General features: G+C 40.7%; 1 protein-coding gene across 6 annotated transcripts in view; it reads left to right on the forward strand.

Annotated features, from left to right (window-relative positions):
• Positions 1 to 364: 364 nt before the first annotated feature.
• The window catches only part of RCAN3 (RCAN family member 3), a 42540-nt gene continuing 16745 nt past the window's right edge, over positions 365 to 26159 (forward strand). For 4 of the 6 annotated variants that reach the window (XR_002787035.2, XR_010321322.1, XR_002787037.2 and 1 more), the window contains exons 1-2: positions 365 to 537; positions 8172 to 8427. Coding sequence is in view for 1 of the 6 variants with exons in the window: in XM_010595087.3 (XP_010593389.1) it covers positions 8230 to 8427 (198 nt within the window). In the remaining 5 variants the exon portion in view is untranslated. Of the gene's footprint in view, positions 538 to 2650; positions 2946 to 8171; positions 8428 to 26159 lie in introns of those variants that run through there. The other 2 variants (XM_010595087.3, XR_010321321.1) reach the window with 2 other exon arrangements.

Below are 26159 nucleotides of genomic sequence, written 5' to 3' on the forward strand. Positions count from 1 at the left end.
CCCGCGTCAGTGGAACAGCCCAAGTTCCTCACAGGCAGAGACAGACTAACACCGAGCCGAGCGGCGTGAAGAGCGCGCGCGCGCGGCCCGGCCCCACCCCCGCCCCGCGGGCCGCTTCCTGCCAGGGCGTCAGGGCCTGCTCGCCCCGCGCGCCCCCGCCCCGCCCGGGCCTCGGGCGACTGAGCGGCCGCGCGCGCCCCGCCAGAGGAGGGCCGGGAGCGCGGCTCGGGAGCGCGGCTCGGGAGCGCGCGCGCGACGCCGGCAGCCTCGCTCGGCCCCAGGCGCCGCTCGCGTCCGCGCCGAGGCTGCTGCTCCAGCAGGCGTCGAGGGCGTGGCGGTGAGACTGCTGGCGCCGGCGCCGCACCCCACTCTACCCGCGGCCCCTGGCGGCCCGACTCCCGTCGTCCCCGGCCGCCGCCTCTGTGTCTCCCCGAGAGCCCGGCCCTCGCGGCAGCCCGCTTCCCTCGTAGCCCCGTCGGACCGCCCCGGGCCTCTCTCTCCTTCCTTCCTTCCTTCCTGCAGCGGCAGAGCGCACAGGTGAGTCCCCCTTGGCAGGGTGGGGCCGGCGCCCGGCATCTCGCAGCAGGTTTGCAGCCGGTTCGGAAGGGAAGGGAAAGGGGGTGCGAAAGTTAACAACAAAAAAAGAAAGAAACCGTCCGGAGATGCCCGAGACCCCAGTGATGCTGCAGCGTCGCTTGTCCCCCGGGCCCACCCTCACTCCCGCCCAGGGTCTTCTTTGGCAGCCTCTCGGGTGGTGTCTTGGAAAACAAAACCAAAATAAAAATTTTTCCTCCTTCCTACCAGTAATCTTCTCCAGCTGTTGGACTTTTTCAAAAGCCGACAGGCCCAGCCTGTTCCTGCAGGCAGGAAAGGAGCAGTGGGTCAGAGACACGGCCAGAAGTTGGAAGCCCCTCTCTCTTTCTGCCTGGCTCCCCCGCCCCCCGTACTGGATCACCGTCGCTTTACTTATTCTGTGACTTTTGAGACTTGTGTATCAGCTTTCATCTGCTGCCCTGCCCCGACAGGTAGCCACAGCGGTCTGTCGCCAGGTTCCTCAGTTCCAGCTTCCATGCAAAATCTGATCATCCCTTTTAGGAATCTACTTTAGGGAGCAGGTCAGATACGTGTTTTCGGATACACATTAGGATTATTAATGTTTTTGTGTAGTGCTTAAAGCCAAAAATATTCACTCCCTTTTACTGAAAGTTACCGAATGCACCACATTTATTTAAATATTTCGTGAAAGTCTCTGATGTGCTGTTTGGTAAGAGAAGCAACTGTAGCAGTGATTACATGTAGTAAGAATTTCTTTTAAGACTTTTTCATTAGCTCTGGTTCAGTGTTTTATAAAACCACGCAGTATTGAGACTCTAGTTGTTTATCACACAAATTCATTCTTTTTGGTGACAGTTTATATTTATATTCTAGAAATGGACTTTTAATGCAGGAAGACAGTGAAAGGCCTGAAATAAAGAGTCCGTTCTTTAGCCATGAGATTAGCTTTACAGTATTGACAGACCTTTCTTAGCTCAGAGAAAGATTTCAGTGCTTTTAAGGAAAACAAGATTTTTCCCACTATTGTAACATTTGTAAAGCATTTTGTACATGTGAATGTTGAGGTGACAGAAATGAAAACAAATTTAGTATGGTGGCTGGAGGAGCTATGGGTTGAAAGAGTTAAGCAGAATATCATGAAAAGTAGTGAGTTGGAATCCATTAGGCGGAAGCCTGTAAAATAATGGAAGCCTGTAAAATAATGGAAGCCCGTAAAATAATGGAAGCCCTCAAGTTGAATGCCATTTGTTGGTAGACCTGAAAAAAAATCATGGAAGGTGGAGGTCACACAGTGGATCTCCGTTTTCCCCTTAGAATATAGAGGCTGTGTTGAGGGAAAATAAAGGATATACAGCAAAACAAATAGCATCAGACTTTTATATCTCTGGAGTCCCTGGGTGGCACAGATGGTTAAAGGATGGTGGATTGAACCCACCCATTAGCACCTTGGAAGAAAGGCCTGGCGATCTGCTTCCAAGAGGTGATGGTTTTGAAAAATCCTCTGGAACACATTTGTGCTCCGCAACACATGGGTTCGCTATGAGTCGGAATCAACTCCATGGCAACTCTTGTTTTGTTTTGCTTTTATTTCTACTTCAATTATTGTTTAAGGTCTATTATTTTCCTGTGTTCTGACAGTGGATTTGTTGTTTTTATATTTGTTTCTTTTATCTTCTCATGCTAACAAATACTGTATTCCTGGTGAGTCATTGGATCTTAGTAATTGTAATAGGACCAATTCTAGATTATTTATGAAAATAGGAAGCAGGTCATTAAAACACAGAGAATACAAAAATCTAATTTTCACCTGTTTTACTTTGCTGTCGAGGTACCATACTTTTTACCAGAACTACTAATGGAAACCCTGGTGGCGTAGTGGTTAAGAGCTATGCTGCTAACTAAAAGGTCAGCAGTTTGAATCCACCAGGGGCTCCTTGGAAACCTTATGGGGCAGTTCTACTCTGTGCTGTAGAGTTGCTATGAATCTGAGTCGACTCCACAGCTGTGGGTTTGGTTTTTTTTTTTTTTTTTTTTTTGGTACTAAGAAATAGTAAAATCCTACCTATAAGTGGTGAAATGAGGGAGTGGAAGCTAGCAGCTTGCACGTTAGCCACTCAGAACCCCCAACATTGACAATCTTGGATTTTTTAAAAAGAGAAATTTAGTCTAAATTTATAATTTAGAAAAAATTTTTAAAGGAATTTGGCAGTTTAACAGCATCTGTGAATATTTTCCTTATTTTATGTATGAGGGAACAAACATGGAGAAGCCAATGACTTTTCCAAGGACATCTAGCAAGACACTTGCAGAGTGGCAATGAAATACTTGTTTGCTTCCAGGATTATTCAGTAGCATTTTGAACACATCAAGAAATAACAAGATGTATTTAGGTAAGGTATTGAAGTACTGTTTGGGATTTGGAAATGTTTACCAAGTTTGTTGTTGTTAGGTGCCGTCAGGTTGGTTCCAACTCATAGCAGCTTTTATGTACCAACTTTAGAAGCATAGTATTTTGAAATTTTATTTAAAGAAAAATACTGGAGAAGGAGGAGTCTACCTTTTCCTGATCAGAACTTAAAATGCAAAGTCAACTCCATGTGCCTGGCATTTGCCTTGATGGATTACTTTTGTCACAAGGCTTATTGTAGCAGAGCAGATGGTCATGCTACTTGGAGCTTTTCCACTCATTTGATGTTTCCATGAAGAAACAATTTGCCAGAAGCCAGCCACAGCTACAGTTGCGCTGGAGATGATGCTAAACCCTGGTTAGCACAGACCTTGGCTTACAGAAGGTGGAGGATATTGGTTCAGCCCTTTCTGCTGAACCAGTCGGTATTTCCTTGGGTTACACAGCTTAGTCTCGTTATGATATTACGGGCCAGATGGGGCAAAGCCAGCAAAAGCTCCAGTAAGAACAACTACATAGGACCAGTGTACTTTCGTAATTTTTTTTCTTTGCCCTGGTAAAACTGAGTTACCTTTGAAATGCCAATCTAGCTTTCTTACGAGCATGCTAGGATTGTCATTTCCATTGGCCGATGTTTATATCTCTCTCTTCAAATTTAACTACATTTATGATGTCAGAAAATTATGAAAAAGTTGACAGTGTTGACTTAAGCTGTATCTAAAAAAATTTAGTTGCTTGTCTTTAGCAAGAGAACCATCATCTGAATTTTGACGTCTATAATAAAGTACGCACTGCATTACAGCATAAAATTCCATGAGGCCCATAAAAAGGCACATGGCGTTTAGCCTTTATTCAGCTAGCTAAATCTATTTAAATCTAGCTAAATCTATTTTTTTTAATCTATTTAAACATCTATATTTAAATCTTGAGATATTTTCATACGGAAGCTGTATTACTGCTTTGGATCCCATCTTATTGATATGTCTGCTGCTGAGTAGTTTTCTTGAAATGGCACAAAGTGTTAGTTTTATTTTTGTTGCCCTTTTGCTGCTTGGAATTGGATAATTTGGGGGTGTATTTTTCTCATTTTATTGTTTTAACATCAATTCCGCCAGTGGTTCTGATATATTGAGGTTCATTGAACCCAACGAAGCATTCATGTAGATCATGCTATGTAAAAATAATTCACTGTTGGCGCACCAACTTCACGAAAAGCATTTTTGTGAGTACTTAGCATGTAGTTTGTCATTTAATCCTCTTAGCATCCTTATTGGGTTAGTAGTAGTATTATCCCCTATTTTATAGTTGAGGAAACAGAAACTCTGAGAGGTCAAGTAATTTCCTTAACGTAGAGTAGTAGGGGAGACAGAATTCAAATCTGTAAAGTCCCTTACGGAGCCTCAATCTTTCTGGGTATACTCAAGGATTATTCAGACATGTATGTAGCTACTACGGTATTTCAGCAATCCATCCCTTTAAAGTACAACAAATGTACAATAATGTATAAATGAAGAAAAGGTAGTAATGCTGTAGCCTAATGCTTAGTGAAATATCTTGAGGCAAAAGGCAAGTATTTTAACAATAATCTAAAATGATTAGAGGGAAGGCAGCTATAAAGGCCATTACTAGAATAAATGCCAAAATTTGGATATAGTCAAATTTGTACTAGATGTAGTCAAATGTGGATTAGATAATGGTATTAGATCAATGTTAAATTTCCTGGTTTTGATCATTGTGCTGTGGTTATGTAAGAAAATGATCTTGTTATTACATACTGAAGTATTTGGGAGTAAAGAGGTATACTCTCAAATGGTTAAAAAAAATGTATAAAAATAGAATGATAAAGCAGGGGGCAGAATCTAAGTATTTGATAACCTTGGGTAAAGGGTATACAGGAGTTCTTGCACTATTCTCACAACTTTTCTGTTTGAAACGATAGCAAAAGAAAAGCTACCCAAAAATGAAAGGAGAAAACAGGAAGTGAGGGTATAACATTCTAAGAATTTTATTTTTTTAAGTCAAATGAAGGATTTGTTTCCTGTGCTCTGATTTTTTTTTTTTTTTTTTCCTGTTTCTTTTTAGGGGTTGGAGGAAGGAACTTGAAACAAAAAAAAAAATCTTATAAAAAATAGGTGGGATCTCTCAAATTTTAAGATCTACCTATTCAGAGCTCCCCAACTCTCCTAAAAATTAAGCACAGTATTTTCCTCACCTCTTAATGGATTGGTTGGAGGGGATAAAAACATTAGTGCCCCAAGAGATAAGACATAAAGACTACCCACTTTTACTGACACTGAAAGTTAATTTGGGTTGCTTATATTATTTCCCTGCCTAAAACTTTCAATGGCATGCTGATATTGACTGATTTTTTTTGTCAGAACTCTGTTATCCTGCTTTCAAGCTACCCATGCCTACCTTTCTAACTTTGTCTTATGCCACTCCTACCAAACATCTTACCCTCTAGCTGCACAAGGTCACATGATCTTTGTGCATGCTAATCCTTCTGTCTTTCTACCTTCGTTCATGTACTGTTTGCTTTGCCTGCAATGTACTCCACTTTCTTCCTGCTGAAATTGCTGTTGTCCCACCATACCCTTCTTTGGGGAGCTCTTTCTAATCCCATGCAGAAATAAATTTTCCTTTGTGCAGCCATATCAGTGGCGAAAACACAATGCTATCTGCTTTCACTCAGCAATGTTAATAATACCATTATTAAGCATAAACTAGAAACTGTGCCAGGGACCATGGATTCAGAGGCACCCTGGTAGCGGGAATGATTATACACAAATGATCATGATGTAAACATATAACAGAAAGGAGCAGAGTGCTGCAAGAGCTAAATGCTACCTAACAACTTAGTCGTGAAGAAAAGATTACAATGAGAGCCGTTCCCCCCCCCGCCAGATACCCCTCTTCCAGATTGGAGATTTCTGGCACAATATTTAAAGGAATAAGTTTTTTTTTTTTTTAATGTACCAATGGACTACCCAGGTAGATATGTTCATTAGAAAGCTAAAAATACAAGTGTAGAACTCAGGTGAGAAGGGTGAGTCTGGATATATAAATTTGGAAGTAGTCACATGGATTAGTAAATTTCAGTGAGTGTAAGCAGAAAAGACGGAGGGGCAGATCAGAATCTCTTGACATGTTACCTTTTCCAAACCTGCCCCTCTGCTTTATTCCCCAAGATTCTGCTGTGCTTCCCCCTCAACTTCAATGACATCCTTCTCAGCTTAAGAATCATTGTGTGAAATGAGAGACGGTAGTGATATCTGCATGTATGTGTGAACGGCAGGAAAATAGGGGAAAAGATAAATATTTGGGTGTGGATAAAAATCATCCAGGAAGAGTAAGATGAGGAAAAGAGGATGGGAATTAAAACCTCAAAGAGACTAAGTTATAAAGGTGAGTAGAGAAAGAGGAACCAGTGAACAAGACAGAGTTGGTGAGAAAGGAGAGCGAGGAAAACCAAGACCCAGAAGGCAGGGCCACCGAGAGGCCTGAGAATGAATGGAATGGACAGCAAGGTGGTGTGCTACAGAGATAGGTCAAGGCCTGAAATTAGGTTCCGTTTATTAGGAAACTGTTGCATCCGTATTAAGGGCAGTGTCAACCAAACAGTTGTGGTGGAACCCCGACTGCCCTGAATGCAGGAGTGACTGGAGTTGAGGAAGTAAACACAGCAAATATAGGAAGTTGGTAGGAAAGGTGAAAGTGAGACAGAAAAGTAGATTGAGCGAAGAGATAATCCAAATGGAAGGTTTTCTTTTTGAGATGGAGGTGGGTCTTGAATATGTGTGTTAGCTGAGGGAAAGAAAATGTGGACAAGGAAAAATTGAAAGTATACCCAAAACCAAATCCATTACCAACGAGTCGATTCCCACTCATAGTGACCTACAGGACAGATAGAACTGCCCCATAGAGTTACCAGGGAGTGCCTGGTGGATTCGAACTGCTGACCTTTTGGTTAGCAGCCTAGCACTTAACCACTGCACCACCAGGGTTCCCAATTGAAAGTAAAGGAGACAATCAATGGGGCAAGATCCTTTAGGAGAGTGAAATGGTTGTTGAGAAGGAGACATTATTGCTTTGATGGGAGCTGCTTGAGGGTGATAACTATGTCTTATTCATTCAGAATCCCCCAGTGCAGCAGGCATTCAGAAAGTGTTGATGAGAACGAGTATAAAGATTTTACTTTTTAGAATTAGTGGCTCTACTGATTGGTATAATAATGGAAAGCACACACACAACCATTTTTATCCTACGATTGTCATTCTGTACTGTATATAAGCAATATATTTGCAGCTTTGTGTTCTTTGAAATAAAAGGGAAAATCACAAATTATGTGATACTGAGGTAATCATGATCACTTAATTTTTCTGGGCCTGATAGGTATTTCTTCAGTTCGGTTTTCAGTAGCTTGAAAAGTGTTACATTTAAGACACTCTGCTTGGTGGGTATAGTGTGCAGTTCACTGGAGGAGACAGATGTGCACACAAATAGCCCATAGAAGACAGACTCTGTTCCTTTATTTCAAGAGGGACACTGTCAGCTCCATGCCTTAGGGTTAAAATTAGTGATTTTTAATGAGCAGAAAAGGATACCTTTTTGATTGCCTTCTATGTAAATTTTACCTACTGTAGGTATTTGTAACATTAACTAAGTCTTTATATAGAACTTTTGGTTCTGTGTCACTTCATTCTCTCAGAGTGTATTCAAGATGAAGAAATTGCTTAAGAAAGGTGAAGTCAGTTCATCACAGACCATATTTCAGGGTACAGATGGTAAGTGAATCAGTGTGGGTTTTATTCTCTTCGCCAGTTTCAATGTTGTATCCTGAAACCCAAAACAAATATGTGAAGGCAATTCTGGTTCACATTTTTCCTCCTACTACCAGTAAACTAGTGTACATATTGATATATCTCATTTTGTATTATACTTTTTTTCTCCAATTTCACTAGAAAACTTTTTGCCTTTTAAAAAATGTATTATTATCGCCAGTGAATCATATTACATAAAATATGCTAAGCAAATCAACTTAGTATATATAGAATTCATTTATGAGAACTGTAAGGAGTTGATTTAAATGCTGATTTATCTTTCGTGAATAAAATTGCTTCACTTGATGAATTGCTGTCTTGGGAACTTGATTGATGGGAATAGTATTTGGCCATCAAAGCCTTATCTCTGTGTTGTGTTTTGTTAACAGTAGGTGCCTGGCAGACATCCTAGAACTTTAAAAACAGAAGAGACCTGCTTTCCAGGGGATGATGCTAAGAGACACTGTGAAGTCTTGGAATGATAACCAGCCAGATCTCTGTAGCAGTGACCAAGAAGAGGAAGAAGAGATGGTTTTTGGTGAAAATGAAGATGACTTGGAAGAGATGATGGATTTAAGTGACCTGCCTACCTCGCTTTTTGCTTGCAGTGTCCATGAAGCAGTGTTTGAGGTGCAGGAGCAGAAGGTAGGCGTGGACCCTACCTTTCCTGTCATTTGGTAGCATGTTGAATGTGTGCGGGTTCAGGGAAAAGCTCAGAGCAGGCTAGTGCCCATTTGTGAACTTCGTTACTGGTCCATGACAGTGAAGTACAGAAGGGCCATGTCAGTCTGTAGACATTGCTGCAATCCCTCCCTTTTTTTTTTTCTTTAAATAATGCATTGTATTTTATAAGAGCATCAGTCTGCAACAGATAGGACTAAAAAACTGGTTTCCACAAATATTTTGAGAAGTAGCGGCATGTGGCGAACTCGGAATCAAGTCTTAGTAAATCCGTTCATTTAGTCATTCATCTGCTCATTTGTGGAGTCTGTGGTTAAAGAGAAGCTAATGATCTTTAGCCTGACTCCCGATTACTTGGGAGTAAATTCACAAAAGAAGGAGTTACTTGCTTTTTTAAAGAAGGAATTGTTCTAAACTTTTTTCTTGAGCTAACTACATATATTATAGCCTATTAGGACGATTTATGATTTTATTGTGACAGAATTTTAACATTTCTTATATTGCTGTCTGTAACTTACTTGACTGGGGAAAAATGGTTGAGTTTATCTTTAAAGGTTACTCTTCTTTAGTTCATTTATTATTTACCTGGAAAGGGAGATGTTTTGTGTGTTTTCTTCCATTATGACATTACAAAGGCCTATAGGTTTTAGTCCTACCATTGGTTATACATTTTACATGTTCTGAAGCTTTTTTTTTTTTTTTTTTTTGCAATTGGTTGTACATTTTACATGTTCCGAGGCTTTTTCTCAAAATACTATCATGAGCCCTTTGATTTTCTATCTGTGCCCTAGGAGTGTTTTCCTTCCAGTGACTTTCTTGGAGCAGAACCCAGTACAGTATAGTTTAACTCAGTACATACTTGAGTGCCTACAATGTGGTATATAAGGCACTATGCCACTTGCTTCAGGGGACAGAGAATGAATCATACGGTTTCTGCCTCAGATAGTGTAGTCTTGTCGAGAGATGACAGATAATTATAAGATGGAATATTAATGGCCTTAGAGACATTTGAAGGTACGGTGAGCTACCAAAGGAGAGAGGATGACATCTAGTTGGAATAAAAGATCTTAGGAGGAGGTGACATTTGAGGAGAGCTGTGAAAGCTGGGTAGGATTGTAGCAGGAAAAGGGAAGAAAATTTCCGCCAAAGGGAACAAAATGATAGAGAGAGCAGAATCAGGAGAGTATGAGCCATTTCATGGAAAAGCAGGCAGTTCCAGGTGGCTGTCACACTGATGATATGTAGCAAAAGTTAAGCAAAATGAGGCTGGAAAGGTGAGTGTGGTGCTGTCTTACAAAGCACCTTGAACATTAAGCTTGGAGCTTGCCCTTCCGAGCAAAGGAGTGATAACCAGAGCTACACGTCAGGCAGACCAGCTGACTGACAGCGTGTGTAGGCCAGAGTGATGGGAGGCGAGACAGGAAGCAGGGAGCCAGTTAGGATGGTGCTCTTGCAGTAAACCTGTCTGGAGATGATGAAGACCTGAAGGCCTCCATGTGGAGCATGGGAGGGAGATTGCAATTTTGTACCTTTTGAGCTTGTTTTTTTGTTTACAAATGCAATCTTCTTTCTCAAGTCAGCCGTTAACTTAGAATTTTTGAAATCACTCTTCCTACTTTTCTCGTACTTTTAAAGAGCTCTAAGTGATCATATTATAAATAAATTAATCTCATTGTTTGTTATTATTAGAAGCCATATGTACTACTGGTTTATCTTCAAATTGTATTCATAAGAATTCTTTCAGAGATTACACAGTCTTATCTATTTCAGCCGCTTGTTTTTAATTGTAGCCAAGAAAAATTTTTGACTTGCCAGGGGTTAGTTCTTGTTGGTTTTTAGTTTTAAAACCATTTAAGGGTTATATCTAACCTACTTTATATTGGAAATGGTCTCGGACTTTTAGGTTATGTACAATTCTTAATCATAGTAAATTTTTTGTAATAGCCTTGGCTATATTGACGCTGCAAAATATAAAATGTGGTTTATTTTATAATATTATTTGTGGATCATTAAGCAGATATAAAACATGAGCAGAACAAAAATGCTTTCTTTACATTTTTTCCTCACTGTACGTGGCTTATTTTGCTTTGATTTTTCCTGGAATAACCGTTTTATGCAGGTCATCCACATAAGTGAAAAAAGAAAAAAAAAATCTGGTGGTTTATAGGCAGATTAATCCCAATTGCAATTAAAACACTTTATTTTCAAAAGAATTTCAGTTTTTTCCATGACTTTAAAAGGTTTTGGTCTTTATTACTAATTGATGGAACAAGCTTTTACGTTCTTCTGAATAGTAGACAAAAGATTGCAGGTGCCATTTTCATGTAAAGATAAATCTTTATTTTCAGTTGCTGGATTTTGGTTCTATGCTTCCATCAAAAGTGGAGTGAGGCAGAACAGAGAATAATAAACCAGTCAAGTGAGGAAGAGGCTTATCGTTGCGGTTCCTGTTTCTGCAGCAGCATGGCTGTTAGTTCTCCATATGCTCAGCTTTGCAGGAGCTCCTCTGACAGACCTGGATTCATCCCAGCGTGATTGTATTTACTTGTTTGTTGTTTTCCCTTTCCTAAAATAAGGACAATTAAGGCTTGCCTCTGATTTGAACATGTGGAGTTTTCAAACCACAATTTAGGTTTTGTGTTAGAAGAAATAGGACCGTTTCTTCTTTCTGCTTTGCATAGGTCTGTGTGTCTGAGGGGACTTGGTGAAATTTAATGCGAAGCAATAGTCTAGATAGGACTGATTCTTTAAATGGCTTTTGGGCTACAGTCCCTTCAGAAAGTGTGGCCTTTGTGTAGAAAGTGGTTTCTACTGACCTGCTGCCATAGGACAAGTGATTTGAGTTGTTTTTCTAACGATAATGGTTGGGGTATACTGAGACATCTTTATTGCGCTTTTTAATAATCAAACTTGGATGTTATTTACCTGTGTTTTACCTGGGCTTCACTTGATCATTTACACTCGGTACCTAATAGAACTCCCAGTGCAGAGTACCACCTGTTAAATATTTGTTGGGTTAATGGATCTATAGGGTGGTTGTTGAGGATTAGTAATGTAGTGCTGTGATCAAGAACAGAACAATGAGCTGAACAAAGCTAAAGGAGTGTGGTGATGATGTTGTTACATGCCGTTGAGTCGGTTCCAACTCATAGTGACCTATGTACAACAGAATAAAACACTGCCCAGTCCTATGCCATCCTCACGATCATTGTTAGGTTTGAGCCCATTGTTGTAGTCACTGTGTCAGTCCATCTCTTTGAGAGTCTTCCTCTGTTTTTCGCTGACCCTCTACCAAGCATGATGCCTTTCTCCAGGGAATGGTCCCTCCTACTAGCATGTCCAAAGTATGTGAGATGAAGTCTCACCATCCTCTCTTCCAAGAAACACTCTGGCTGTATTTCTTCCAAGACAGACTTGTTTATTCTTTTGCTAGTCCATAGTATATTCAGTATTCTTCACCACCACCGTAATTCAGAGGTATCAATTCATCTTTGGTCTTCCTTATGCATTGTCCAGCTTTCATTTTTATATGAGGTGATTGCAAATACCATGGCTTAGAAAAACTAGATAACTGGGATCTCCTAAAAATCAAACACCTATGCTCATCCAAACACTTCACCAAAAGAGTAAGAAGATTACCTACAGACTTGGAAAAAGTTTTTAGCTATGACATTTCCGATCAGTGCTTGACTCTAAAACCTACATGATACTGCAAAAACTCAACTACAAAAAGACAAATAACCCAGTTAAAAAATGGGCAAAAGATATGAACAGACACTTCACTAAAGAAGACATTCAGGCTGCTAACAGATACATGAGGAAATGCTCACGATCATTAGCCATTAGAGAAATGCAAATCAAAACTACAAGGAGATTTCATCTCACTCCAACAAGGCTGGCATTAATCCAAAAAACACAAAACAATAAATTTTGGAGAGGCTGTGGAGAGATTGGAACACTTATACACTGCTGGTAAGAATGTAAAATGGTACCACCACTTTGGAAGTCAATTTGGCACTTCCTTAAAAAGCTAAAAATAGAACTACCATACGATCCAGCAATCTCACTCCTTGGAATATATCCTAGAGAAATAAGAGCCTTTACACAAACAGATATATGCACACTCATGTTCATTGCAGCACTGTTTACGATAGCAAAAAGATGGAAGCAACCGAGGTGCCCGTCAACAGATGAATGAGTAAATAAATGATGGTATATTCACACAGTGGAATACTACACCTCGATAAAGAACAGTGATGAATCTGTGAAACATTTCATAACATGGAGGAATCTGTAACACATTATGCTGAGTGAATTTAGTCAGTTGCAAAAGGTCAAATGTTGTATAAGACCACTATTATAAGAACTCGAGAAATAGTTTCAACAGAGAAGAAAATATTCTTTGATGGTTACGAGAGCGGGGAGGGAGGGAAGGTGGGAGAGGGGTATTCACTAATTAGACAGTAGATAAGAACTACTTTAGGTGACGGGAAAGGTACAACACACGTACAGGCGAGGTCAGCACAACTGGACTAAACCAAAAGCAAAGAAGTTTCCTGAATAAACTGAATGCCTTGAGGGCCAGTGTAGCAGGGGTGGGGGTTTGGGAACCATGGTTTCAGGGGATGTCTAAGTCAATTGGCATAATAACATCTATTAAGAAAATATCCGGCATCCCACTTTGGAGAGTGGCATCTGGGGTCTTAAATGCTAGCAACTGGCCATCTAAGATGCATCAATTGGCCTCAACCCACTTGGATCAAAGGAGAATGAAGAACACCAAGGGTGCAAGGTAATTACAAGCCCAAGAGGCAAAAAGGGCCACATAAACCAGAGACTACATCAGCCTGAGACCAGAAGAGCTAGATGGTACCTGGCTACAACCAATGACTTCCCTGAACACAACAGAGAACCCCTGAGGGGGCAGGACACCAGTGGGATGCAGACCCCAAATTCTCATAAGAACAGACTTAATGGTCTGAGTGAGACTAGAAGGACCCCGGTGGTCATGTCCCCCAGACCTTCTGTTGGCCCAGGACAGGAACTATTCCCAAAGTCAACTCTTCAGACAGGGATTGGACTGGACAATGGATTGGAGAGGGATGCTGGTGAGGAGTGAGCTTCTTGGGTCAGGTGGACACTTGAGACTATGTTGGCATCTCCTGCCTGGAGGGGAGATGAGAGGGTAGAGGGGGTTAGAACTGGCGAAATGGGCACGAAAAGACAGAGTGGAGGGAGGGAGCAGGCTGTCTCAATAGGGGGAGAGCAATGGGGGGAGTATTTAGCAAGATGCATATAAGTTTCTGTGTGAGAGACCGACTTGATTTGTAAACTTTGACTTAAAGCACAACAAAAATTTAAAAAAAGAAAATACCGTGGCTTGAGTCAGGCACACCTTAGTCCTCAAAATGACGTCTTTGCTGTTTAACACTTTAAAGAGGTCTTTTGCAGCAGATTTGCCCAATGCCATACATCTTAACGATTTCTTGACTGCTGCTTTCATGGTCTTTGTGAGTACAAATAAAATTAAATTCTGACGTCAGTCTTTTCTCCATTTATTGATCCAGTTGTAAGGATTTTTGTTTTCTTTATGTTGAGGTACAATCCATACTGAAGGCCGTGGTCTTTGATCTTCATTAGTATGTGCTTCAAGTAGTCTGTATGCAGAGTTAATCTGAAATTGTGATCCCAGATACACTGATTTCTGGTTTGTGTAATCATAGGCACTGTTTGAGCCTTTCACTCAAGCATTTGGGTCTATAACTTCATTTAAATAATGGAGAAAATTATTTAAGAAGGCAAATGATATTTGGAAGTTAATGGAATGAGTTAATTCTCCGGTTTTCAGACTAAATCAATTGTTAGATGGTTCTGGCACAACTTTCGATTCAGAAGAAGTAAAATTCTTTGAGAAAAATGATTTGTTTTAAACTTAAGAATTGAAAGGAGGATTTACAGGAAGAATATTTTTGTTACTATGTTTTTAACAGTGCCCAGAGCCCTGGTGGCACAGTGGTTAAGAGCTCAGCTGCTAACCACAAGGCCGGAACTTTGAATCCAACAGCCACTCCTTGGAAACTCTATGGGGCAGTTCTGCTCTGTCCTGTAGGGTTGTTATGAGTTGGAATTGACTCGATGGCAACGGGTTTGGGGTTTTTTTTTTTTTTGAACATAATAAGATTTCAGTAGAATTTACTTAATTGAATTTACAAGTGCCACTCTGGCCAAGGATTAGTACAACTTACTTAGCTTTGAAAAAAAAGGCTAGATTAAATACTAGAGAAGAAGAATTTTCAAACTAGAAAAAAATACTAGTCAAGTCTTTGTGTTTTATCCTGTAAGCTCAGAGTCACTGAGTATTAGAGCTTAGTCTAGAACCCATTTTTCTTGACTTTAACATTCTCTGTAATATATTTTATATATTTACACACACATATATGTTTGTATGTATGTGTTGGACACCTCTTTTGCCCACTTTACATCCTCTTGGCTCACTGTTTCATTCCAACTGTAGCTATAGCACCTGGCCATGAACAGGTATAACTTGATAACAGCTGGCCTCAGCTGTACTGTGTAGGTCTCTTGTTCTGGCCCAGTGCTGCTGCGCTGCCTGTGTGAAGTTGCTTGGGCATATTGGTGTATGTGCACACATGGAAGTGTGAGGGAGTTAACATCCCATAGGACAGTCTTTGGCAAGTGGGAGACTGAAGCCAGTGAATGAGTCCCCCCACCTTCTGACGCTCAGCCGAGGCGCGCTCTCCTTTGCTCCTCAGAGGACTCCAGCAGGACCAGTTGCCCACAGAGGCGACTAGGTTGCCAACACAACGTGAAAGGAAGGAAGACTGGCTTTCCCACCTTACCTGTTGCATTATTCCCAGGCCTCCACTCTTGTCTCTGGGGTCACTTCCCAAAACAAACTGTCTGTGTGTGTGTCCTTGCCTTGGCCTCTGCTTTTCCAGGAAGCCCAGGTAAGATACAGGTAAATAACATCTGAGTTTGGATATTAAAAAGGCAATTTTTAGATTATACAGAAAGGATAAAGACTAAAACAAAGAACACCTACCCAATTTAAGAAATAAAGCTTTACTAATACTTATCTCTGGTGGAGGACCAGTTTATTTCCCCCAGACTGTCACAGACAATGCTTTTATAAAATATTTTTAAAATCTCATGTAAACTTGCTATAAAAGTTTCTGAGCACTTTTCTCTCAGTTTCTGTACTGAACCATGGACCGGTAGCAAAGTTCACGGACTAGCACTGGGCCTTCAGACCGTATCATATGTAACAATTATGGATTTTGAAATATATTAATAGATGTTGAAATTTAAAAAAAAGCTATCTTCCCTTACTTCAATGTATGTGTAGCTTCCATTGTGAGTACTGTATCTCAAAATCAAGAGTCGAAGGATGTTAGGCCATTTAGTTGGGGATCCCTATTATCAGCAGTATTAACATATTGCCAGGTAATAGGGTTGGCCATCGTGTTCTTAGAGATAATTGGCTTACAGATTCCACATTCTCACTCGATTCATGTAGTCAGCAAATATTTGTTAAGCATTGTGCCAGCCACTGTTAAAATTCTAGAGACCAGTGTGGTGAACAAGATGAAGAGCCTGCCTTCGTGTTGAGTGAGTGAGATAGGTAGTGGCTTGATGGGTGCCAGTTTTCAACTAGGGTGGTCAGGGAAGGCCTGTCTGAAGGAGTAACATTTGAGGTGATCTGAATAATGAGAAAGAACCAGTATAAAATTTAATAACCCTTGGCTTCCTATTACTTGATTGAAATTCATCCTGATGTAATTCAAATTACTTTTTCTAGTGTGTATGTATATTACATATGCATACCTGTTATGTCATCAAATGCCTTATAGTTTTTAATCTTGATTTATCGAGATTCCATATATCAAAACAAAGGTAAAACATCTTTGAAAATAAAGCCACGTCAAAGCTTTATTTTCCAATAAGCTCAACTTCAATTGGAAAAGATCTGTCACTCCCCAAATCAAGGTAGGAATCAAAGCTCTTAGGCTCTACCAAACAGCTAGATTACCCACACTGATGTGTTCCTAACTTCTCCAAAGCAGGGTGCTCTCATGGTGGGGGTGGGGTGACTGGAGAGTGAGCGAGCTTGGAGTAGGTACGTGTCACTGTCACACTGCCTGGCACAGCATTCGTGCCTTGCTAGTCATTAAATGTGTGTTGAATAAAAGATTGGGAAAATAATCTACAGGGGTTAGGATATCAACACTCCCAGTGTTTATGCGGAGCCCTCAGAAGTGAGTTTCAATTACCACTTTTTTTTTTTAATTCAAAGAATCTTTTTTCCTGAACCATTTTAAGAGTTAAGTGGCCAACAGTGATGACTCTCCCCCCAGTACTTCAGTGTGTACTTCCTACAAACAAGGGCATTCTCCAAAGTAAAAACACCAAAAATCAGGAAATTAACATTGATACATTACTCCCTTCTCATGCTCAGACCCCATTTGGGATTCATCAGTTGTCTTAGTACTGTCCCTTATAGCAAAAAGGTCCAATCCAGTGTCACATATTGGCATTTAGTCTCCTTCAATCTGAAAGAATTCCTAGTCTACCTTTCATGATCTTGACAGTTTTGGACATTACAGGCTAAGTATTCTGTAGCCTGTCTCCCAGTTTGGGTTTGTCTAACGTTTCCTTAGAATTAGGTTCTGCATGCTAGAGAGGAATGTCACAGAAGTACCTCTGGTCTTCTCACTGTGTTCTTTCAGGTGGTGTGCATTTCAGTTTGTCCCATGACTGATGAAATTTACTTTGATCCCTTGATTAAGGCAGTGTCTACCAAGTTTCCCCACTGTCAAATTTCTCTATTTCCCTTTGTAATTAATAAGTATATTGGGGGGAGATGCTTTGAAACTATGTAAACACTCTGTTCCTCATCAGACTTTTAATGTATTCATTTATTTATATCAGTGAGGTTCATTTTTTTTTATTTTACTCATTGGTTATAATCTGTTACTGTCATTATTTTGATGCTCAGATTTGTCCCGTGGTTCCTCTTAGAGATGGTGTCTGTGTCTTTTTGCCATGTCTATCATGGACCCATCATTCTTTGAGTACCTCTTTACTGTGTAGCACAACAGGATATTCCTCTGCCACGTTCCTGGAATCAGCCGTTCCTCCAAGGTCGTGGTTATTCGTTGCCATCGAGTCACTTCTGACCCCGTGTATAACAGAATGAAATGTTTCCTGGTTCTGCGCCAACTTTACCATCGTTGGTATGCTCAAGTCCATTGTTGTAGTCACTGTGTATTTTGAGTTCATCTTTGGGGGCTTACCTTTCAGCACTATATCGGACAGTATTCTGTTCTGATTTATAAGGTTTTCATTGGTTAGTTTTTGAAAGTAGATCACTAGGCCCTGCTAATTATCTTAGTCTGGAAGCTCTGCTGAAACCTGTCCACTGTGGGGGACCCTGCTGGTCTTTCAGATACCAGTGGCATAGCTTCCGGCCTCATAGCAACATGCAAGCCACCGTAGTATAAGAAACTGACAGATGGGTGGTGGTTTATCCAAAGAAGGAGCCCTTATTCCTTTCAGTGGAGAATGGTATTTAGAAACCAAGATATGGGAGTTAGCTGAGCTCATAGTTCTTGTAGTATCACTGATCCTGGGCCACTCAGTAGACAGAGCTAGGAAGTATATAGATAAATACACATATTTACATCCATATTTATTTCTATACATAGATATTGAAAGCCATGAGTTTACACTTATGCTTCCAACTCCAGTCTACCACCAAAGGATTGATTCTAGTTTTCTTCCTTTTCAAATTTTTAACTCTTTTCTCAGACTACAGAGAAAATTAGAATGAAGACTAGCTTTCCTTATCCTTACTAAATTTACTTACTCAATCATGCCCCCTGAATGTAACTGCTGCCTCCCCGTTTCCCATGGAAACATCCCTGTGCCCGGTCAACCATGACACACAAGTCCTCTTCACCCTACCTGGGTTCTAATAACCCCCTCTGGTGCTGTCCTTATCCTGCTCAGGATCCAATATCCTGTGCCACGTCGGCCTCCTGCACACACACCCTACTCACCCTGGGTTGCCTGCTTACATAATGCCCTGCTCACCGTTTTAGGCTCTAATGGCATATGCTAGACCACCTCCCTAGGTGGTTGCCCTGCTCACCTTGTTTGGTCTTTGACACTGTGTTCGCCTGTCCTTTTGCTGGGATACCCTCTCTCTTCATCCCACTTGTGTCTCATGTGGACCCTAACACCCTGCTTTGTGCTGCTGCAGCTTGCCCCCAGCCTCCATGAGGATGCACACCCATGGTGAAATGAGTTCCTTTATGTAGACTTTTGCCTTGGTTCTTTGAAAAAAAACCCTTGAGAGATTTTTGCCCTAGCACCTAGTTTTCTACCCCCACCCCCACCCCCCCAGCGTTGTTACATTTCCTGGGTAAGCCGTAAACTACTTGATTTGGTACCTTTTGTCTAACCCTGGGCTGCAGCATGCCCTGTGATTGGCATACACCTTGTGGGAATTGGTCAATATAGTCATGCAAATGAAGTGACTGTAGCCTACTATGCAATTGAAGTGTCAGTGGCCTACCAAGAGGAGATTGGTCAGTTTGTGGCCCCCCACTGGGAGGGGCCAGACCTTGAAATTGACAGGGAGTTGCATATATATACAGCCAACCCCACAGTTGTTTTCAGACAGGAAGAAGCAGAGAGAGAGAGAAAGCAAGGAACTTCCTAAAGGAGCTGTAACACAAGCCAAGGGCTGTAACACTGAAGAAAGCTAGAGGTGCAGAAGGGGCCCAGCGGCAGAGTCGGAAGTGACAGGAGGCAGGGCCAAGAGGAACCTGTCCTGAGGGGGCTGAGAGGAGGCCTGCAAGGTCGAGAGGAGCTAAGAGAGCTGTCCTGCACTGAAGAAGGGAGACTTTGCCTACATGCTTCGTAATCCTGATCCACAGTTGTACCCTCTTCCTTACTAAGCCACTTAACTGTAAGTATGGTCTGATTGCTGTGTGGCCTTTGCAGCAGAGTATCGCACCCAGAAGAGAAGTAGTGCTGTGGGGAGATGGATGGTGTCAGAATTGGTAAAAAGGTTGGACAGTGGAGGTATGTCTGACCTCCGCCTCATAGGGTCAGCCTTGGGCTGATCTTGATCCGAATTATTCCCACTGAAATTAGACAGGTTCCCATGCTACTACTCCCACCATTTTATAACACCTCTCTTATTCGGCCCCACCTAACGGCTTTTGGTGAAAATACACAGGTAGAGAAAGGATGTCATATTCTGTTTTTAAGAACAAATAGTGCATTTATATTCCTTTCCCTGGTTGTTTTTGACTTTCTTTAAAGTTTACATGCCTTTGGAAAGATGGGTTCTTAACTTTAAAAATTACTTTCACCCACTAATCCTCATGAAGAAACAGCACCAGAAAGAAAGAACACTTCTCCCCTGGGCGAAATCACACAGATGGTTAATGCGCTCAACCGCTAACCAAAAGGTTGGAGGTTCTAATCTACCCAAAGACACTTCAGAAGAAAGGCCTGGCACTCTACTTCCCAAAAATCAACCATTGAAAACCCTATGGAGCAGTTCTACTCTGACACACAAGGTCGCCATTCCTAGCACCTATAATAATACCTGGCCTTACTGAATGAGTAAATGGATGGATATTCAGAAGAAATTTTAAAAAATACATAAAAACACCCAGCGGAGACCAAAGAAATAGAATTTATCTCAAAAGTCACTGTCAGCCACTAAGCAGATGGGCAAGTCAAAGCATAAAACATTTCTTGATCTTTGTGCATAAAAACAAAAAGCCAAACCCATTGCCATCGAGTTGATTCCAGCTGATGATGACCCCATGTGTTAGAGTAGAACAGTTCCTTAGGATTTTCTGTAATCTTTACAGAAGCAGATGGCCAGGCCCTTCTCCCACAAGTCCCCTGGGTGATTCAGACCATCAGCTTTTAGGACAGTAGTTGAACGCAAAGTGTTTGCGTCTAATGAAGGACAGCTCTGGCTGACTACTGCACATTTTCCTTATATACTTTAGTAAATTCATATCAGCTACTTCCCTTTGTTTTAAGTGGCTTTTCATTCTCCTGTGCTAGCTGGGTACCATGAATACATGCATAGCAAAGCAGTTTCAAGGCTGTCATCCAACAGCCAATTTTAACAAATAGAAAACAAAAAATAAAATGAGTAAGCAATATTAAAAGCCATTGAAGTGAAAACAGTACATTTTTTCAATATGTAGAATTTACTATAGCTACAATAATAATTTTAAAAATCCCTGCTATCTTCTCCCTGAATTCAAGTCAAAGTTAATAGCCGAGTAACACAGAATCCTTGGTGTCATACCAAAGAAGCAGTGTTCTCTGCTTCAGAGGGTTAGAGGTCATAGGTTGTTGAGTCTTTCTGAAGAATCCTGGGAAGATTTCATCAATGGTGCAGTGTCTCTCTGTTCCAGTTAAGTGTCACTCACCACTTCTGCATCACCTGGGAAGGACATGTCTCCTGGTGGCTGCTCTAGCAGTACAATGGATCTGAATGAGTAAAAGAGTATCAGGAGGTACAGAATCTGATTTTCCATCACTGATCTCCATGGTGCCTGCTGTCTAGCTCATATCGTGTTGTCATCGTGCATTCGCCTCCATGGGGAATACACATTGTACAGAAGAGCAGCTTTTTTTTCTTTTTTTTTTTTTTTTTGTGATCACTATTGCAAAAGCTCTACCCTGTTTCTGTTAGTAATAGTACTTTCTGTGCATTAGAGCTGTTCTAAGAGCTTTAAGTATTCACTCTTTTAGTCTTCACAACAATCCTACAAAGTGGGTGCTTTTATTATCCTCATTTAATGCGTAAAGAAGTATAAGTACAGCAAGAGTAAGTAACTTGACTGAGGTCACCAAAACCAAAAATCAAACCAATTCCTACTCATGGGACCCATGTGTTACAGAGTAGAGCTGCTCCGTAGTGTTTTCTTGGCTGTAATCTTCATGGAAGCAGATCACCTGGCCTTCTGCAGCACTGCTGGGTAGGTTTGAACTGCCAACTTTTTGCTTAGTAGCTGATTACAAACCACTTGAACTACCCAAGGTCACATAGCTATATAATACAGCCAGATGTCAAACCCAGGCAATCTGGTTTCAGAGTTCTGTTATTTGAGAAGACAAATGACTGGAAGAAGCCATAAGATCTCCTTGAAGTTACGTGTCCAGGTGGTGGATTCCTCCTGAAGTCTTTCTTTTGTGGTCCCATGTTTGAAGAAGTGAACAGTCTCTGTTACTGGATGCAGAAAAGAGTATTTTACCCATGCCAAAGGCCAAAGGACAGAGAGTTTCTGGTCCTCAGGAATGAATATTGTCTACTCATATTTCCCTTCTCAGAATAGAGGTGGGTTGGGTACTTGTTCATCAAAGCCAGTGCTCAGCCACCGAAGGCACAGAAGAGAGATTACCATAATGGCAACGTTGTCTCTGACTGGGCCATCAGAACATCTTCAGGCTGGCTTACACTGCCCTCCTGCTGCTGGCGAGAAGTGTACACGGCAGGTAGCTCCTAACTCTGGTAGAAGCTGATAACTAGACATGAAACTCCAGCTGGGCCTGGGCTTTCCTAATCTTTCCTACTTCGTGGTTGGGGAGAACAAGACAGAAGAAGTAAAGATGAAACCTGAGTACTTGGAACAGCAATCTGGACGACGGAAACAGTTGTACTTATTCCTGGGCATATCACATGATTTGCAAAGGGAGAACTCACCTTTGTGGTTTTTCTCACCTGTCACGTCTTAGAGCAAGACTATGTGTCTGAGCCCAACTGCCTGGATGAGTTTGCTAGCCTGAAGTTTTCCATGTGCCATTTCGAGGTTTTGGATTAAGAGGACATGTTGAGCAGGAGAGAGAATTCTCTGCTTTCCACCATTTGTCTGCTCTCTCCCCAGTTTTGTTCCATCTGCTCTTCCCTCCAGGGGGCCTTGTAATCTAATCCTCTGACTTCTCTGCACCTTTTAGTAAACAGCCAAACAAGCTTTAGGTTAAAAAAGAAAGAAAAGCCAGTGCTGCTGTTCGGGGACTGTCGAGAGCTGGGATCTCATTAGAAGTCCTCGTGTGGCTTTAAAGATTTGTACCTTTTCAACAGGTGTTCCCCAGAAAATCCAAGTAAAACTATTTGTATTTATTGATGGGTTTTGAGGAGTGTCCTTGATTGAGTGCAGTAGCTTTCTGTTTCAAAAACTGAGCATGCATGTGTGTGTGTGTGTGTGTGTGTGTGTGTGTGTGTGTGTGTCTAGAGACTCCAGTAGAGGCCTGCCTGCTGCCTAACCAGCTTAATTGTTAATGTTGTAATTGAGTGGTAGCTGTGGTTGCATGTCTCATTCCCCTCCTGTGTCTGCCTCCTGGCAAATTTTTTTCTAGGGGTTTGAGGGCATTGGCCACCAAGCTGCAGAGAATGTCTTCTGCATTGTGTGCAATCTTCCGTTCAAGCATAATCATAGATCTTTTCTGGTTTAGCCACAGAAAAAGGAGGAAATTTTTATAACCAAAATTATTACCAGCAACTAGGGATGTGTTGTCCTAACTGAAGATGGAACGTTGTAGGTGGCCAAAGTCAGCCTTACTGTGCTCACAGCCAGGTTCATGGCTGACACTCACAAAGCAGGACTCTGACCCCACAGGCTGTGCTTGGTGTTGGTGAGGGCCCATGCACTACCTCCAGCTTTGCTGCCGGCTGCTCAGCTGTGCATTCCGTCCCTTCTTTTTTCCCTTGAACATTTTTTTTTTTAGTTTAGCAAAACTCATCTGTGTACTAAAAAGTACAGGTTTCAGGTGTGCAGATTGATGGGTTTTGACAATATATACCCATGTAATCAACACTCTGTCCCTGGGCGGTGCAAATGGTTAATGTGCTTGGCTACTAACTGACGAGGTGGATTGACACAGTGGCTGCAACAATGGGCTCAAACATAACGATTGTAAGGAGGGCGCAGGACCAGGCAGTGTTTCGTTGTGTTGTACATAGGGTCGCTATGAGTCAGAACCGACTCGATGGCACCTAACAAGAACAACTAACTGAAAGCTTTGAGGTTCTAGCCCATCACCAAGCCTTGCTTCTAAAAAATCAGCCATTGAAAACTCTCTGGAGCAGAGTTCTACTCTGACACACGTGAGGTCACCATGAGTTGGAATCAACTGAACAACAGCTAGTTTTAACCAACCCCCAACCCGTATACCAATCTGTGGTTTGTTACCATCAAAAGTGACCTTACTGATTTGACCACTTTTCTTATACGTGGTAAAGGGAATATTACAGATTTGAGGGAAAAAATCATAATCCTTTAAAAATGTATATTTTCCAGTAAGGCAAAGTATGTATTTATAAACACATTAAAGCATAAAAATCAATACTGAATAGATGATAATCCATAGTCTTGAACTTTAATTCAGTTTCATGCTTCTTTCAGGTGTGGGAGGGTATTGAAGGCAACATAATAATGGTTTTAGAAGTTTTTTAAGTTTTGTACAGGTACTGCTCCCCTCTAGCACTTCTGAATTTTGGCCCCAGAACCTTTTTAAGTGCTCAGATTAGCGTAGTAAAGTTTTTTTAGTTACTGTACAAGGCTGTATGTATGCTTTTTTTCTGGTCCAAGAAGTCCATCCCTCTGACTGTTTTAGTTAGCAGTGATACTGAGGAGAACCAAGGGCACTCTGCCTGTCGCCAGGCAGAAACAGAGGACTTGCCTATGACATTGGTGAACCTACAGCTTCTGAGCACTGGAGAGGTGGAATTTTCTATTTCAGATTTACAGAAAGACATAGAATGTAAAAAATCTCTTGCCTTAGGACACCAAAGATAATTTCACTGCTGAGTGGATTGATGCATTGCTTCATCTCAACAGTGAAATTGTTTCTCCTCATCCTAGGAGCCTGGGTGGCACAGTTTGTGATCAGCTGCTAACCCACAAGTTGGTGGTTCACCTCTTTATATCATTAGAGAATTCAGAAACTTTTAACAGTGAATTATTTCTGGAACAATTATGAGGAGAAAAATCATTTGGCTTTTCAGTGAATTGTGAACAGGGACGTGGTTCTTAAATGTTTGTCACAAGTTATTTCAGTCCATGTTCATAGATTACGTCCCCTACCTCCTGTCTGCAGTCTTCTGAATCCCTCATGTGCTAATGCTAGCTTGTCAGGGGCAGCTTCAGGAAGGCACATGCTGATTTATGTGGATTCATTGAAGAGCAGAGCTACTAGCAAAGGGCTCCTACTTCCTTCCACAAAGAGAAAACAGCCATAGCTTTCAAGGGTACCTCACAGCTGGAAGTCACATATTTTAGAAGCCATATTTATGTTACATCAAGGGAGAAACTGAGTGTGAAAGAGGGAAAGGACTAACATAAAACTTAGAAAAAGGTCACTAATCAACTATTGCATGACTTTATTTTTGTGTAATTGCTAATCATTTCACAGGTATTAGAATTTAGAAAGAGAGAACCATCTAATCCATTGCTGTCATCTGCATGTTATATTCAGTTACAGTGAAATACAGAAAGAAAATGTTTTGAAGAGGAATAGGCAGCAGGATATGATTATCAAGTAGCTGTTTAGTTTGCAGGATAGCTCGTGCTATACAGTGCATTGTTACCATGAAGTGTTCATTGTGGTGGGAAATTATAAATAAATGTATGATCCTTTTACCCTGGGCAAGGAAAGCTTCTTAGTATACAGAATTACAAAATACTAATCTTTTATAAACCTATTTTAAAAAAAAAAACCTATATACCATGCTTAATTAGTTCTTCCTTAGTTTTCATTTCCATTGTGTTCAGTGTTGATGTTTCTTAATTGTCACATGTGGGAATTTTAATATGTACTTAGTATTCAGAACATTTCTAAGACAATACCTACCAAGAATTTAGTGGAATGTGATCTCATAGAATCTCAATCCTAATTTTTATAAAAGTGACAAAGCCAGTCATCACTGAAATAGATGCTGAGGAAACTATGAAATGCACCTATAAAAAAATAAGTATTAATAATTATTAATATTTAATGTATTTATATTTTCAGATTTATTTTTAAGAACTGACATGCTGTTTTTAAATTTTTAATATACATATTATATTTTACTTATTTATCTCTGTTATTTTTATATGTAGAAATAATACAGCAAAAAATAGGATTCATCTTAAACCTGACCTCCCTTTGAAGCAGCTTGTAGTCATACATTGGAAGTTCAGCACTTAGCAACAAGGCCTGGAGTTGATTGCCAAATATATATGTATTTTAAAAAAGAGTGGATGAAAATATTATGACTTTTAGGATAAATGACACTAAATAATGGAGGGATATTTGAACATTAGAAGAATAAATATTTGTGTACTAATTATTTTATCAGATAGAAATACTGCAACATGGTAAGTAAATGTTCAAATTGAGAGGAGTTAATAAATGAGGGAGTGCATGGTTTCTATCTCAATATCAACAAATAACTGATAAGCCAAGCAAAGTAATTAATAGGCCAGAATAATTGATAGGCCAAGGAAAAAGAAAGCAAATTTACAGGTTCCTTTTCTTACTTTTTTTTTTTTTTTTTCTTACTACCCTTGGCAAGCCTAAGGAGTATTTCTAAAGGTATTGAGAATTTTCTTAGGCCTGTTCTGTTACCTTTAATTTCTTAAGCTATTACATAA

This window comes from Loxodonta africana, chromosome 3, assembly GCF_030014295.1.
Source record: "Loxodonta africana isolate mLoxAfr1 chromosome 3, mLoxAfr1.hap2, whole genome shotgun sequence".
NCBI classification, from domain to species: domain Eukaryota; kingdom Metazoa; phylum Chordata; class Mammalia; order Proboscidea; family Elephantidae; genus Loxodonta; species Loxodonta africana.